Source organism: Nicotiana tabacum, chromosome 8 (assembly GCF_000715075.1).
Source record: "Nicotiana tabacum cultivar K326 chromosome 8, ASM71507v2, whole genome shotgun sequence".
Lineage (NCBI taxonomy): Eukaryota > Viridiplantae > Streptophyta > Magnoliopsida > Solanales > Solanaceae > Nicotiana > Nicotiana tabacum.
The window spans coordinates 3,404,624-3,420,090 of NC_134087.1; the positions used below are offsets into that span (position 1 = coordinate 3,404,624).

Consider the following 15,467-nt stretch of genomic DNA (forward strand, 5'->3'; position numbering starts at 1 on the left):
ATAAGTTAAAAAAATTGTCCAAATAATAGTTTCGAATTTTAAAACTTTAAACCAGGTAACTATTTTGTTATTTCTTTACTGATCTAATGTTAAAAAGCGATCAACTTTTAAATATAAGATTATAGAAATTGCAGAAATATGACATCCTTTGAGGTATAATTTACCTTTTGACCCCGACATCAGGGGTATAACTTTAAGATCAAAAGTTAAAAATATTGCCTATGGTCAAGCAAGAACAACACTTGAAAAACTTAAAATTTTACCCATGAGACAACCAGGAACAAAAATGTGAGGCCATTGACTTTAAGGGCTATTAATGTACTTCACCCTAATTGTCTATTGGTGTAAATCAGCTGAAAACATATTGGGCCGAACCCATTAGTCTTTCCATTTTTCACTTCACCCCATCTACCAAACAGAGCGCTATACAGTAAAATAGAAAGTCAATCCTCCCGAAAGACGGACGAGAGCAACCGCAGCTGCTAAGGGGTTAGGGTTTCAGATCTCAGCTAAGACCTTTTGGGAAAAAATGGCATTGAGAAATTTGTACAAGGAGATAAAAGGTATGAAGGTGAAGGAGGTGCCGGCGCACCTGAAGCCGATGCTATCTATCGATTACGCGAAGAATGCTATCAAAAAGGGATTGGATAATTACCATGCTAAATACATCGAAACCAGTTCCGTTGACCCTCTGCTCCATGTCTGCTTTGGAGGCATGATTTTCTCCTACCTCGTTGCCCTCCCAGAAGAGCGACGCCACCTCGAGCACAAACAACATGGCAATCATTGATTGTCGCTTCCGATTTTCTAAGGTACGTTATAGTTCGTTGATTCTATGTTTTTTCCCTTGATGAAATTACAACTTTTCTGATTCATTTCTGTACCGGATCTGTAGGTTTTGTATTCCAGATTATAGGGATTTCGTTAGATGGTCTATGTATCGCCTTATGTTGGGGATATTATGATCCTATAGATGAATTTTTTTGATGTTCTTATTATATAAATGCAATTGAGAAGGGCTTGTGAGATTAAATCCTAAGAAGAGGACAGTTGAAACGAGGAATTACTATCTGAGTCTTATGTGATAAGAGGATACCTACTAAATCGAAAAGAAAGTCCTATAGAATTGTCATCAATTTGATAATATTCTATTGGAAAATTCCTTTATGCCACACTCTTTTTGGCCATAATGGCCCAAATGGGGTTATTAATATAAAATCACACCCAAATTAGTGTTTCTGTGCTAATTTTATACCAAAAATGCCCTTCCTGTTAGGTTTTGAATTTCTCTCCTTGATTCTCTCATCCATTGAATGCTTGTCTTCTCCATACATGGAAAATATCAAGCATGCAAACCCTCTTTACAATAAATGTATTTTTTCATCTTTTTTTTTTGTAGTATACACATATATATTCCAAATTTATTCATCAATATACATATACTTGATTGTGTATTTCGTATAATAAGGTCTCCAAAATCCTAATATTTAAACAACCCTAGATGTCCGGAAACAAAACCCGAAGTATATTTTATCCCTCTTCAAAGCTCTAACACTTGATTGTTTTTTCATCTCTTACTCACCTATGTTCTTCTAAGTGTGAGTGTATCGGTATTTCTGCCACACTAATTTTTATAAATAAATTTATAGTCTGACTTGAAGTTATAGATTCAACCGAACCTGTCATTAGAATAATTACATTTATCCATGTGCATATCATTTCGTGTTTGACCGGACACAAGATATTCATTTATACGGGTACTTATTTAGAACCGAAGAAAATATTTCGATAAAGATATTATTGTATAAGTTTTATAGTTAGTGGAGCAAATATGAAAAAATCATAATATGAGTCTTTTGACATATTTGAGTTTGTATATTTCCATATGGTACATATGACATTGTCGTTATGATCACAAAGTGGCTAAGTGCGTGAACTCACATAAGTAGGATCGATGTCATATGTTCTTCCGGTATTTGAAAAAAATATTCTTAATTAGCCTAATAATTTAACCACTAAAATTACTTACATTCTAGTTAGCGTAAAGAATTCTCCATTTTAGTTAGGCTAAAGAATCCTGTCAGTGAACAAACAACCTATTACTGGTGCGACTATCTGGTTTGGTTTGAATAGAGTTGTTGTCGAAACTAATGGTGTTAGTTGAATTGTATTAACTATTTCGGTTACCAAAATTGTATTGATAACTACAATTTTTGAATCCCCGTGTAGATATTGAATCCTATTTACTAACAAAACTATTCACATGCCAACCATTTAACTTCTCAATGAAGCATTTACATTTCTTATTTACTCTTCCTAACTCTTTCGAATTCAAGATTATTGTAGTCTTTTGAAATGATATAAAAAATTAAAAAAAAAGAGATACAGTTGTAACAAAAAACACACGATAGCTGGATGAAGATAGAAATTTGATATTATTCATAGTTCAATAGAAAATAAAAATACATATACCATAACTGGATGAACTTAAAAATAAAAGCTAAAAAAAAGAAAAAACAACACAAACATAACCTAAAAACTAATTAATTTCAACTGGATCTTCACCAAAATTGTATTGATAACTACAATTTTTGAATTTCCGTGTAGATATTGAATCCTATTTACTAACAAAATTATTCACATGCCAATCATTTAACTTCTCAATGAAGCATTTACATTTCTTATTTACTCTTCCTAACTCTTTCGAATTCAAGACTATTGTAGTCTTTTGAAATGATATAAAAAATTTAAAAAAAAAAGATAAAGTTATAACAAAAAACACACGATAGCTGGATGAAGATAGAAATTTGATATCATTCATAGTTCAATATAAAATAAAAATACATATACCATAACTGGATGAACTTAAAAATAAAAGCTAAAAAAAAGAAAAAACAACACAAACATAACCTAAAAACTAATTAATTTCAACCGGATCTTCAGAAGCTCCTTGTCCTTTCACTTGCACTTTGAAGACAACAAACAATGGTGCAATTTCAACCAACTTAAATTTAACGACTCAACCTCGTTTGATATCATTCTCCACCACAAATTTTTTTCAGTCGTTAAATTTGAGTTGGTTGAAATTGCACCATTGTTTGTTGTCTTCAAAGTGCAAGTGAAAGGACAAGGAACTTTTGAAGATTCGGTTGAAATTAATTAGTTTTAGTTATGTTTGTGTTGTTTTTTCTTTTATTTTTAAGTTCATCCAGTTATGGTATATGTACTTTTATTTTCTGTTGAACTATAAATGATATCAAATTGCTATCTTCATCCAGCTCTCGTGTGTTTTTTGTTATGACTTATCTTTTTCCCCCATTTTGTATAACATTTCAAAAGACTAAAATAGTCTTGAATTTGAAAGAGTTAGGAAGAGTAAATAAGAGATGTAAATGCTTTATTGAGAAGTTAAATGGTTGGTAGTGAATAGTTTTGTTAGTAAATAGGATTCAATATCTACATGGGGATTCAAAAATTGTAGTTATCAATACAATTTTGGTAACCGAAATAGTTAATACAATTCAACTAACGCCATTAGTTTCGACAACAACTCTATTCAAACCAATCTAGATAGTCGCACTGGTGCACCAGTAATAGGTTGATCGTTCACTGATAGGATTCTTTAGGCTAACTAGAATGTAAGTAATTTTAGTGGTTAAATTATTAGGCTAATTAAGAATCTTTTTTTTCAAATACTGGAAGGACATTGATCCTACTTGTGTGAGTTCACGCACTTAGCCACTTTGTGATCATAATGACAATGTTATACGTACCACACGAAATGATACGCACATGGATAGATATAATTTTCTAATGACAGGTTCAGTTGAATCTATAACTTCGAGTCAGATTATAAATTTACGTATAAAAATTAGTATGATAGAAATACCGATTCACTCACACTTAGAAGAACATAGGTGAGTAAGAGATGAAAAAACAATCTAAGTATTAGGTTTGTTTAAGTATTAGGGCTTTGAAGATGGAGAAAATATACCTTCGGGTTTTGTTTTCGGCCATCTAGTTTGTTTAAATATTAGGACTTTGAAGATCTTATTATACGAAATACACAATCAAATATATGTATATTGATGAATAAATTTGGAATATATACGCATATAATACAAAAAATACGTTTATTGGAAAGAGTGTTTGCATGCTTGATATTTTTCATGTATGAAAAAACAAACATTTAATGGGTGAGAGAAATTCAAAACCTAACAGGAAGGGCATTTTTGGTATAAAATTAGCACATAAACCCTAATTTGGATGTGATTTTATATTAATAACCTCATTTGGGCCATTATGGCCAAAAAGAGTGGCAGAAAGGAATTTTCCTTTAACATATGAATGCATTTAACAACACAGAAAGAGGATAAAATGAGTGCATTTAACAGCACACATGGCAAGATTAGAAATGAATGCATTTAACAATACACATAGAGAATAAAACGAGTGAGCATCATTTAAGATAGTTTAGTCATGTCTTAAACACACTTTCAAATGCACTATTCTATATTCTATGATGGTTGAGGGTATTGATTGGGACGAGATATCACATAGAAAATCAAAAATTCCGCGGAATCCATGAGAGACTAAACAAATAATAGAGCACAATGAAGAAAATATCCGTATAAGCTAATACCAATTCTTTTAGATTAACGCCTAGTCTTGTTCGTAGGTTTACATTAGTCCAACATTTTTCTTATTCTTGTTGAGCAATTTGTATGTTAGTGGAAAATGTAGATAACTTCTAGGGGCCAGAGAAGTTAGTGTTGGAATGAGACAGATCCAAAGAAGGAAAATGAATAGAGAGTTCATATAGCCAACTGCGAGTAGCTTAGAACTAAGGTTTAATTGTTTACTATGTATCCAATCAGATGTCTCATGCTTCATTCTACATTTCTACTTAAATCTGCAAAATACTTATGATGCTACTTATTGCTTTCCGATTGCAAAATACCTTAAGTCCAATTACTGCAAAATACATTAGTGCAAAATACTTCAAGTTTACTTAGTATTTTTTTTTGAATTGGTAACTATTGTATATATTAAAAAACATCAGTACATAGGTTGCACTGAAAACCCAATTTACATGGAGAGGATTAGTATATGTTCTAATTCGAGACCTAGCAAGATCCTAGTATGTCTATGATTGTCAATGTATCTTCTATGTAAATCTGTTTGCACCAAAAACAAAAAAGAAGAATACAATTGAGTTTGATCTTCTGCACTGGATTGCTTCTATCTTCAAAACATCTAGCGTTCCTTTCCCTCCAGACTGTCCACCAGATACACGCCGGGACAGTCCTCCATCTATCTCTACTAGTTGCTTCAGCTCCAGCTTCTTCCCAGCTATAAAGGACATCTTTAACCCTGTTTGGCATTGACCATGAAATACCCCTAAGACTAATAAAGATTTTCCATAGTTGGTCTGTAATCTTGCAATGTAGAAACAAATGTGTGACAGTTTCAGCATTTTCTCCGCACAGAAAACATCTTGAGCACAGAGAAATTCCCCTTTTTATGAGATTCTCCTGGCTTAAAACCGCCTCCTTTGCTAGTAGCCAAGTGAAGCAAGCTACCTTGTATGGAATCTTTGTTTTCCATATATGTTTCCAAGGCCATGGGTCCATCTGTTGATTATTATGATTTAGAATCTTATATGCGTCCTTCACCCGGTATACCCCTCTGTTGTGCCTCTTCCACCAAAGTGAGTCACAACCCTCCTGTAATCCTTTAAATGCTTCCAGCTCTTTGTAAAGGTCAGCTAATCTTGTTATCTCCCAGTCATTCAACTGTCTTCTTAGAGCGATTTCCTATCCTTGAGGACTCCTCATATCAGCTACTGTCTTATGCTGGTTTTGTGCTAAACCAAACATGTCGGTGTATCTTTCCTTTAAGCTTCCGTTTCCTAACCAATTATCATTCCAGAATGATGTGTTCCTTCCGTTGTTTACTCTTATGGAAGAGTGATTCTTCATTATAGGCCAAAGTTCTCTGATGGATTTCCACACACTTACTCCATATGATGTTCTGACTTTTTTTGACACCCAGTTATTTTCCTCACCATACTTTGCTTTGATCACTTTGCCCCATAAAGATTGAGGTTCTTGAGAGTACTTCCATAACCATTTCATTCTAAGAGCCTTGCTATGATTCTTCAAATTCCTTATTCCTAAACCACTTTGTTTTTTATCCATTGTGAGTGTTTTCCATTTAACTAAATGAAAGACCTTTTTCTCCTTATTACCTTGCCAAAGGAATGATCTTCGAAGTTTGTCCAATCTCTGTAAAATGCCTGCGGGAATTGGGAACAAAGACATCATATAAGTAGGAAGTGAGTCTAATATTGAGTTTATTAGAACTAGCCTGCCCCCCAAAGATAGGTATTGTGAATTCCATCTTGACAGCTTCTTCTCGCACTTTTCTATGACTGAATTCCAGATTTCTTTTGATTTGGATCTTGCACCTAGAGGCATCCCAAGGTAAACAGTTGGTAGGGACCCAACTTCTCCTCCCAATATCTGTGTCAGTTGCTCCATGTTGTTAACTTCATTAATGGGAAAAATATTGCTCTCTCTCCAGTTGATGTGTAATCCTGAGACTCCCTCAAATAAGACCAAAATGATTCTTAGCAATCTAAGTTGTTCCTTTTCGGCATCACAAAAGACTAGAGTATCATCAACATATTGGAGATGTGTGATCTCTAGATTGTTTGCCCCACTCCTGTTTACCTCAAAATCTTTAACCCATCCACTGACTTTAGCCGTTTTGATCAAGTTGTTCAATCCTTCCATGGCTATAATGAATAGAAAGGAAGATAAAGGATCACCTTGTCTTAGACCTCTGTGTGAATGGAAAAAACCTTTAGGAGATCCATTTATGAGAATGGAGAATTTACGGTAGATATACAAAATTTCATCCATCTATTCCATTTCTGCCCAAAACCCATTATTTCTAACATTCTGAGTATGAAGCTCCAATTAACATGATCATAGGCCTTCTCGATATCTAATTTGCAAAAGATTCCAGGTTCCTTCTTTTTTATTCTTGAATCCACAGCTTCGTTGGCAATCAACACTGCATCTATTATTTGTCTTCCTTTGATGAAAGCCATTTGTTGAGCATCGACAATTTTCCCTACCACCCTCTTAAGTCTTTCGGTTAAGACTTTTGAGAGCAATTTGTAGAAGCTCCCTATCAGACTGATCGGTCTGAAATCTCTCAATTCTTTCGCACCTGTCTTCTTTGGAATCAAAGCTATATATGTTGCATTGAAGCTTTTCTCAAACATCTCCTGAGAATGGAAGTTGTTGAAGGCTGCCATGATGTCTTCCTTCAAAATGTCCCAGCACTTTCTGAAAAAACCCATTGTGTATCCATCCGGACCTGGGGCCTTGTCACTTGCACACATCTTCAGACAGGACAAAACTTCTTGTTCCTCAAAGTTACTCTGTAAAAGCTCCCTTTCTGACTCAGAAATTCTTTTGCTATTTTCCAAAATTGACCGTTGGTCTCCACTCTTCAGGCTCTGTGTATAACTCCTTGTAGAATTCAGTTATCTCAATCTCTATTCTATCTGGATCCTCGACTACTTCATGTCGAATCATTAGTTGATCAATGTTGTTGTTTCTCTTGTGTGCATTTGCAGTGCGATGGAAAAATTTTGTATTCCTGTCTCCTTATTTGAGCCACAGAGCTCTTGATTTTTGTCTCCATACACTTTCTTTATTCTTGAGTTGTTCCTCAATCTCCGTTAGAGTAGCTACTTTCCTCACTGATTCCTCCTCTGTCAGCGCTCTTAGTTGTTGTGTTGTCTCAAAACCTGCTAGTTGACTTAGCAATTTTGTTTTTTGCATTCCCAAATTACCTTCATAAACTCTGCTCCATTCTTTTAGCTTGCCCTTGAGAGCTTTTAACTTGCATGCTAAAATGTAATCTGGTCTTCCTGAGAATTCGAAAGATGTCCACCAGTCTCTAATTCTATCATCAAAACCTTCCACATTCAGCCACCAATTTTCAAACTTAAAGTATGATTTAGCTTGTTCCCACGCACCATAGTATAGAGCCACAGGTGAATGGTCCGAAATCAATCTTTGTTGGATAGTTTGATGATGTTTCTGAAGCTTTCATCCCATTATTCTGAAATGAGAAATCTATCAATTCTCGAAGCGGCTGTATGATTGTCCCCTTTGAACCAAGTATAGTAGCCTCCTTCAAGTCGTAGATCTATCAACTCCATATCTTCTATAAAATCCGAGAATTCCATCATCGCTTTGGACCTCCTTGAACATTCCCGTTTTTCAGAAGGGTACCTTGTAACGTTAAAATCGCCACAAACCGCCCAAGGACCTTCCATCAATCCCCTCACTGCACCAATTTCTCTCCATACTATTTTCCTTTCTATTCTACAATTTGGGGCATACACTCCTGTTATGTGACATTTAAAATTCTGTAAAAGAGCCTCGAACTTGCAAGTCAAAGTGTATGCACCAGTCTGTAACACCTCCCCTTTCCATACTCTGCAATCCCATAATAACAAAATCCCCCCTCTCGTGCCGCTAGCTTCTAAACTTGCATACCTCACCCATCTACCACCCCATATTTGACTTACTATTTCCTTAATATCCCCCTCCACTTTTGTCTCTTGCATGCATATAATGTCTGCCCTCCAGTTCTGCACTTGACTTTTTATGATCTCCCTTTTCCTCTTGTCGTTTAAACCCCTTACATTCTAGGAAATTACTTTAATCTTCATATTGAAATGATTGATAGATCTCTTCCCCTACTCCTTTTCCCGTCACTCTTGAATTTGACATCAAACGAAGTTAAACCTTTTAATTTCAGTGATCCTTTGAATCTGTGTTTCTTCACCTCCAACTCTGTCTCCACCCTTCTAACCTGTTTGCAACTGTCAATTTGCATTAACAATTCCAATGCTTCTTTATGGCCTTGAAAATCTACTCCAAACATTTTCCCCAATTTGATCATATTTTGGTGGACCCATAGTGTTGCATCCATGTCTTTATCCATTAAAGGATTGTGTTGCTGAACTGCTATAGGATTCACCTCCTCGATTTCCCAATCTTGGATAGAGCTAAAGTGCTTTAGTTGTTCCGAAACACTTCCAGCTTGATCTTCCCCCATAATTGTGTTTATGCTCTGCTCCCCTGCCTTCTGTTCCAGTCTTGCTATCTTTGCTCCACCTTCTGGCTGCCTGCAGCTGTTGAATGTTGTCTTTGTCATACTTTCAAGGTTTTCATTGGGGATTGAGTCCCCTGGAATGGACTCTATTGCCCCCAGGTAAGAAGGTCCTCCCATTTCCTCAATACAAGGCTTGAGCCTAATATCGTCAGAAAACTCACACGAGAGATCATTAAAGATGACTTGTGCAGCCAAGTCGGAGTCATAGGATTTCAGTTCGTTGTTTGTCACTTTACTGCTCTGATTCATCGAACTTGAACCTTGTGTAGGTTGCACACTTGCCTTTCCTTTATCAGTGTTTCGCAATATGGTGCACCCCACTTGATTGTTCAAATATCTCTCTATTTCAAAACATTGTTCGTTTTCTTGCATCTTCAACTCATATCTTGTCTGTCTTTCAGCCAGATTGGGATGAAAAATTTGATACCGTCTCTTACAATTCCAACCTCATTGGGAGTCTTTCTGCCATCACCAACAATTTTAATTCTTGCCCACTTAAGATGATTTTTGAGATCAGTTTCTTCTTCAGTAGCTATCCATCCCCCACAGAGATCTCCTATTTTTTTGAAGATCTTTTGTGACCATAGATGTAAAGGAATCCCCATGGCTCTAATCCAGCATGTTTCCTCGATTTGTGAGTTTGGAATGCATCCAACAGTATGACTCCACCATTCCAGATGAAGCTTGAACTTTTTCCAACTCCATTCTCCTTGCATAATCTGCTCCGCCATGAATCTGTTTGGGAATTCAAAAAGAAACATGTTACCTGTCATTTCATACATGTTTACTCCATATGCTTTGTTCCATGACGCACTAGCCCATCGCCTTATGTCTGCTAAAGTGGGTCTCTCGTTGATTTCTTTCCCAAAAAACCCGACAATGCATCTTTTTAGTAAACCAGAATCCTCGCTACCTGTCGGTTCCACAACAGAGATATCTCCATTGTTTATGCTGACCTTTGCCTCTCGAAGAGTATTGGATTGCCATTTACTCTCCTTGATTGCTTTGACATAAGGGTAGTTGTCCACTGTGATTCTAGGTGGTACTGTGGGATTCATTTTGGGGGTCTGATATATGAATCTTTCTATCTTGGCTGCTATGTCATTCCAACCTGCATTCAAGGCTAACTCTGGAATTATGATAACAGACCTCCCTTCTCCCTTCAGTGACAGAATGCTCATGTATCTTCCGTGAACGTTGAATTTCTTGGTACAAAAATGTTCTGTCATGTGTTCCTTGCACTTCCATCGCTTCACTAAATTCATTTGATATTTCGAGGCTTCTTTAAGTACAAAACAAATCCATTCCATTACCTTTTTGCCCATGGATGAACGTCTCATCATGCTGCGGCTTCTCTCCACCCATTCAAACCATACCTCTTTGTTGGAATTCCATCTGGTGATGTCAAAAGATTTGAATCCTGCGTTGAAATATATCCGGTTGTCTCCCATATTGCACAACCCAGCTGTTCAGGTTATGGAAATTATAAGGAGTATTTGATGGTCATCACAGTTGAGCTGTTGAGGTAAAAGAAACTGAAATTTGGCCCAAAACAGAGGTTTCCCCCTCCCGGAAAAATAAAAGTCGTCGGAAATCTGAAAAAATTGTACCAATCTGGTCGGAATTAACATTAGAGGAAGCTGTCCAATTTTTTTTTTTGAAAAGCTGCCGGAAAATGGCTTACGCGCCCGGCGCGTGGGTGGAAGGTCGCCGGAGAAGGCGGCGCGTGGAGGCTGCTTCGTCGGAAAAGATTCAGTGGAGTGGTCGGAATCTCGGGGTCTGTCTAATGGTGTTCATGGAAAGCTACAAATTCTTGTACTCGGGCTCCTCGGGGAGTGTGCCTGAGAGCTTATAAAGTAGAGAGAGAAAAGTTTTTTTCATGTCAAGTTTTTTAAGCCCCTGTAGTATGCTTTTTTATAAATATAGTCCTTCATCCTGTAGTATCCTTTCCTATATATAAGGATCAGGGTCGTAAACTAGTGGACATACTTGTGAATCATGAGAAATTATAGTCTATACTTCTATAAGTATGTCTAGACATATTAATTGTATTGGTTGTTTTCTTAGAATAACTATATTAAGAATAATCTGAATACTTTTATCAAGTTATTAGTGTGAATTGTGAAATATGTTTCTGAGATGTTGCTTGCTTTGGAGCATGTGTATTGTTCGACCTCGAGAACTAGCTCTGCTCGTATATTGAAAGATGCCACTTTCTCTTAAAAAGGAAATGAAAAGGAAGAGAGATTTGAAAATTATGTTTTATCTGTTCACTAGATAAATGTCGGGAGCTCCTGTTGACAGTGTTGTCAAAGGCTCATTTAAGTCAGGGCTTAGACTCATTTAAGGCACGCTTAACTCCTAAAGCTCAGAAAAGTTCAGGAAGTGCGCTTCGCTTCGCTTAAGCTGCACAAGCAAGGCACTAAGGCGTGTGCCTTATTGTCCATAAGTTCTATCTTGAATGGAGTAGTATTAAACAACAAAGAATTGACAAATAAGTGTATTAGTTGTTAAGTAAAACATTATGAGTGAATTTGTTTATCTTTTTTCTTGAATTACATATATATATATTTTTTCCCTTCATTTTTTTACTAAAGCCCACATTTTAATTGCGTTTTTTAATTTCGCTTTGCGCTTAAAATAAAGCGAAATTAAAATCCCAATAGATCTAAAATGCTTTTTAGAGTTTTTCGCTTTGACGTTGACTGAGCTGGTATGTTTACACACATATACACCTACACCATATTTTAACAAATTATTTTGTCTTTGTTGACAGATTTCTTGGGAGACTGAGTGGATAGTCCAGAGAAGGACAAACATCTCTACTCTATCTGTTGGTTGCTTTACCCTTTTGCCAATGTAATTGGTGTACCCAATCAGATAACTCATTTTATAAAATACATGGCTTATTAATTTAATAAAATGTAACCAAGTACTTTTCCCCTTGGCTTGTGGACAGTATAACATGTGCCTTACCTAAATAGAGGCAGAATTTGTTTTACCGCTTTATATGAATCAATGTTTTTTTTGATTTGCACGAGTCTCTTCGAGACCCGACTATTCCCGGAGGTGCACAGGCCCTTGGCAAGAAGTTTCCCGCAAGTGCATCACGGTTAATTCAAGTTTTAACCAGTCCGATGGCCCTCAAATATTGTTTGCACCCAGTGGGTTTCGAACTTGAAACCTTGAAAAGGAGCAAACTCCAAGGCTCAAGTCAATTGCCACCGCCAGGCCATTTATAGATATGTCTCCTTTCTCTAACAGTTAAGTTTGGAGTAAAAGCAACTGCTGCTGCTCGGCTAAAGATGGGTAAGAGGCTCTAACCCAAGCCTAGGCCTCGTAGCAATTGCCTTAGCAACTTCTATGATTAATTGAAGAGGGTATTTCATACATAACTATAACGAAACAATAAAAGGTGCATCAACTATTTACAATACATTACTCAAGTGAAAGTAGCCGTACATAAATTATGAAACTAAGGCTTAGCTTACAAAGTCCTAACCATTGTCAAGTATTTGTTTTATCAGAGCTCCTCTGCTTGATGTCCAGTCTCTTTATCTCCAAAGGAGAATGTTCTTTTTACCTTGTTCTTTGTTTTCTGCACGGCGTCCCCAGCTAATTTTGCAGCTGATTTGGCTGAATCTTCCATTGCCTCTTTACTCTTGTCAAGGCTCTTTATCACTGCTTCTTTCACCTTTTCACCTGCTCCTTCTTCCTCCTTGCCTTGTGCTTCTTGGCTATCTCGGAAACTGTGTATTTCCTCACCATCAGTCACAAAAAAAATCTAACTTGAAGCGATAGAGGGGTATTTTTTCGATGACCGAGAAATCCGTCTGGGGCCGATCCTTTGGATCAACCGCAGCCTTCGAAACTCGGTGGATAATGGGACTTCTTTCTATTTAGATCCCCGTTCGTGATCCCAGCCCTGGAATCACTTCACTCTTTATTCAAGAGAATAATAAAGTAAAGAAGAGGTTCAAGACAGAACTGTGAGCAGGGATATTTAGCTATTTAGCCTTAGAGAAAGGCTGACTTGAGAGCCCGCCCCTCTACCCTTCTCCACTTAAATACCAGGCTTTGCATTGCATGGTGTGAGGGCTTGAACCTGTGACCTAAGACACAAATCCACTATCCTTTGCCACTTGGGCTAGGCCCTGGGGCCAATAGGGGCCAATAGAGGGGTGTTGTAGACTTGAAATAAATAGGTAAATTGATTGAAATATACATGAGTGGATATAGGGTTGTGATAACTTACTCAAGAGTTGGAGGGGAGAAGTAGGCCTTCCCTTGTTTGATGAGTGAATTGAATTTGCTCCAATAACTGGTTGAAGTTTGAGGAAGAGTAGTGGGGAAAGAAAACATTCTCTTGACAGTCTCTATAATGGGAGTTTTCTGGGACTTGGCCTCCATGTGGAGTTGTTCTTGAAGCTTTTGCGCTTCTTCTTCTTCTTGCTGTTGTCTTCCTCCGACGGTACTGCCAACAGTTGCTGCTGCAATTGTGCAGCAGAAGGATGTGATAAACACCAGTAAGAGAAGGAACAAGGTGTAGCTCTTAAGACGAAGATGGCTGCTCTCCATGTTGTTGCTAAATGAGTTGGGCCTTCGGATAGATCACAAAACTTAGTTATACAGCCGTTGGAGCCTCTCCCATATTGCTATTTTATTGTTGGTCGACACGTCTCATGAATGCTGATTTGGTAGTGCTAATTATACATCATAGGTGGATGCTGATTGTTGCTACCACTTGGCATATATTTGGACTGTCACGTGGTACTTGGAAAAATACATGGACGAATTAGTAGAATGCGTGTTTGAATCTCCCGAGTTTCTGATTAGAAAGCTAATTGTGACTTAATCACAGGACTAAGGGTGTGTTTGGTACGAAGGAAAATATTTTTTAATTTTCTCATGTTTGATTGGTTTAAATATTTTGGAAAATATTTTTCTCATGAACTTATTTTTCCTTCAATTGGAGGACTCTATCAAAAGAAGGGAAAACATTCTTCAAAACTCTTTTTCAATCTTCTTCACTCTATTCCTCATATCCATTCATTCCACCCCCAAACCACCCGTATCCCCCACCATAACCACCTCACCCAAATCTCGCCCATCACCCATCCTAAATAAAATTATCATTAAGAGTGCTTTCTTTTCATGTTGTAAATAGAGTACTTTTATTTGATTTCAATAAAATGAATATATTTTTTTTTTCATAATATCGAAAAAGTATTTTCTTTCATTTCAACAAATTGAGTATTTTTTTTTATGATGTACAAAAAGTAATTTCTCTTTCATTCAACAAAATGAGTAATTTCTTTTCATGTTGTAGGAATGATACTTTTCTTTTTAAAAAAAAAATAAAATATTTTCTTTATAGTTATCGAACTCAAACTTTAATGTTTTTCTTGTGAGAAAAAAATAAAGTATCGCATTAGTTTCTTTGGATTTGTGTGAATTTTGAAAAGAATAAATATATTCGTGAAGAAAATAGAGCCCCGGAGGGGGAACGGGAGGGGGAGGAGTACCGAAAACATGAGGATTTTGGGGAAGGTGGGTTAAGGAGAGTAGCATGAAAAATTATTTTCCTAAAAATAGTTTATACTCTCAAACTAAATATTAGAAAATATTTTTTGGAAAAAGTTTTTCACTCACTAATCAAACAAGGAAAAATAAGTGATAAAACTACTCATTTTTTATAAAAATATTTTCCTTCGTACCAAATACACCCTAAGACGTCGAACATTTTATTCTTTTAATTCCGGATGATGCGCACAAGCTAGGGTTGTAACGATAGGGTTGCACTCTGGTCTTCATTTTCATGGATACTATGCTAACTTCACGAATGAGTGCAAAAATATGAAATTCGGTTGAGACTTCGATTTGCATGCCAATCTAGACATCGTTGAAGGCTTTTCATGTCTCCGTTTATTTATTTGATTTAAGTATAATTAACATCCAATTGTACTATTTACAGTACTAAAGTTCATTAAACAAGGATGACTTCATGAGTTATTGTTATGCTAAAGGATGCATGTGAGATTTGTTCCATCTTCGTCTACTAAACTCATTCAACAATCTTGATTTGATTTCTCTCTCCAATTTTCTCCCCTTGCAGCTATCAGATTCGTAAAAATTACACGGGACGCCCTATTTGGTCGCCCCCATTTAACCTATACTCATTTTAAAAAAATATTGTAACTTGTATCCACTTTTTAAACAACTTCAGCTCCCTTTCTCCTCCTCCTTCTCCATCACCATCACCG

The 15,467-nt window shown here is 36.5% G+C and overlaps 1 protein-coding gene and 1 long non-coding RNA gene across 2 annotated transcripts; one reads left to right on the forward strand and one right to left on the reverse strand.

Annotated features, from left to right (window-relative positions):
• The first annotated feature begins 153 nt into the window (after positions 1-153).
• LOC142162629 (uncharacterized) lies at positions 154-12,261 on the forward strand. The gene is made up of 2 exons (XR_012693854.1): positions 154-812; positions 11,981-12,261. It is a non-coding gene; the product is annotated as an uncharacterized LOC142162629 (long non-coding RNA).
• A 359-nt stretch (positions 12,262-12,620) lies between these two features.
• LOC107810893 (uncharacterized) lies at positions 12,621-13,855 on the reverse strand. The gene is made up of 2 exons (XM_016635727.2): positions 13,460-13,855; positions 12,621-12,953 (listed from the first exon to the last, which is right to left on the reverse strand). The coding sequence occupies exons 1-2, from the start codon at positions 13,780-13,782 to the stop codon at positions 12,728-12,730; spliced, it is 549 nt and encodes a 182-aa protein (XP_016491213.2). The 5' UTR covers positions 13,783-13,855; the 3' UTR covers positions 12,621-12,727.
• Positions 13,856-15,467: the final 1,612 nt, after the last annotated feature.

Excerpts from the sequence above, each read along its gene's own strand:
- LOC107810893 (XM_016635727.2), bottom strand. The coding sequence starts at position 13,782 with ATGGAGAGCAGCCATCTTCGTCTTAAGAGCTACACCTTGTTCCTTCTC. Across the intron at positions 12,954-13,459 it reads TTCTCCCCTCCAACTCTTGA|TTTCCGAGATAGCCAAGAAG; the intron begins GTAAGTTATCAC and ends GGAAATACACAG.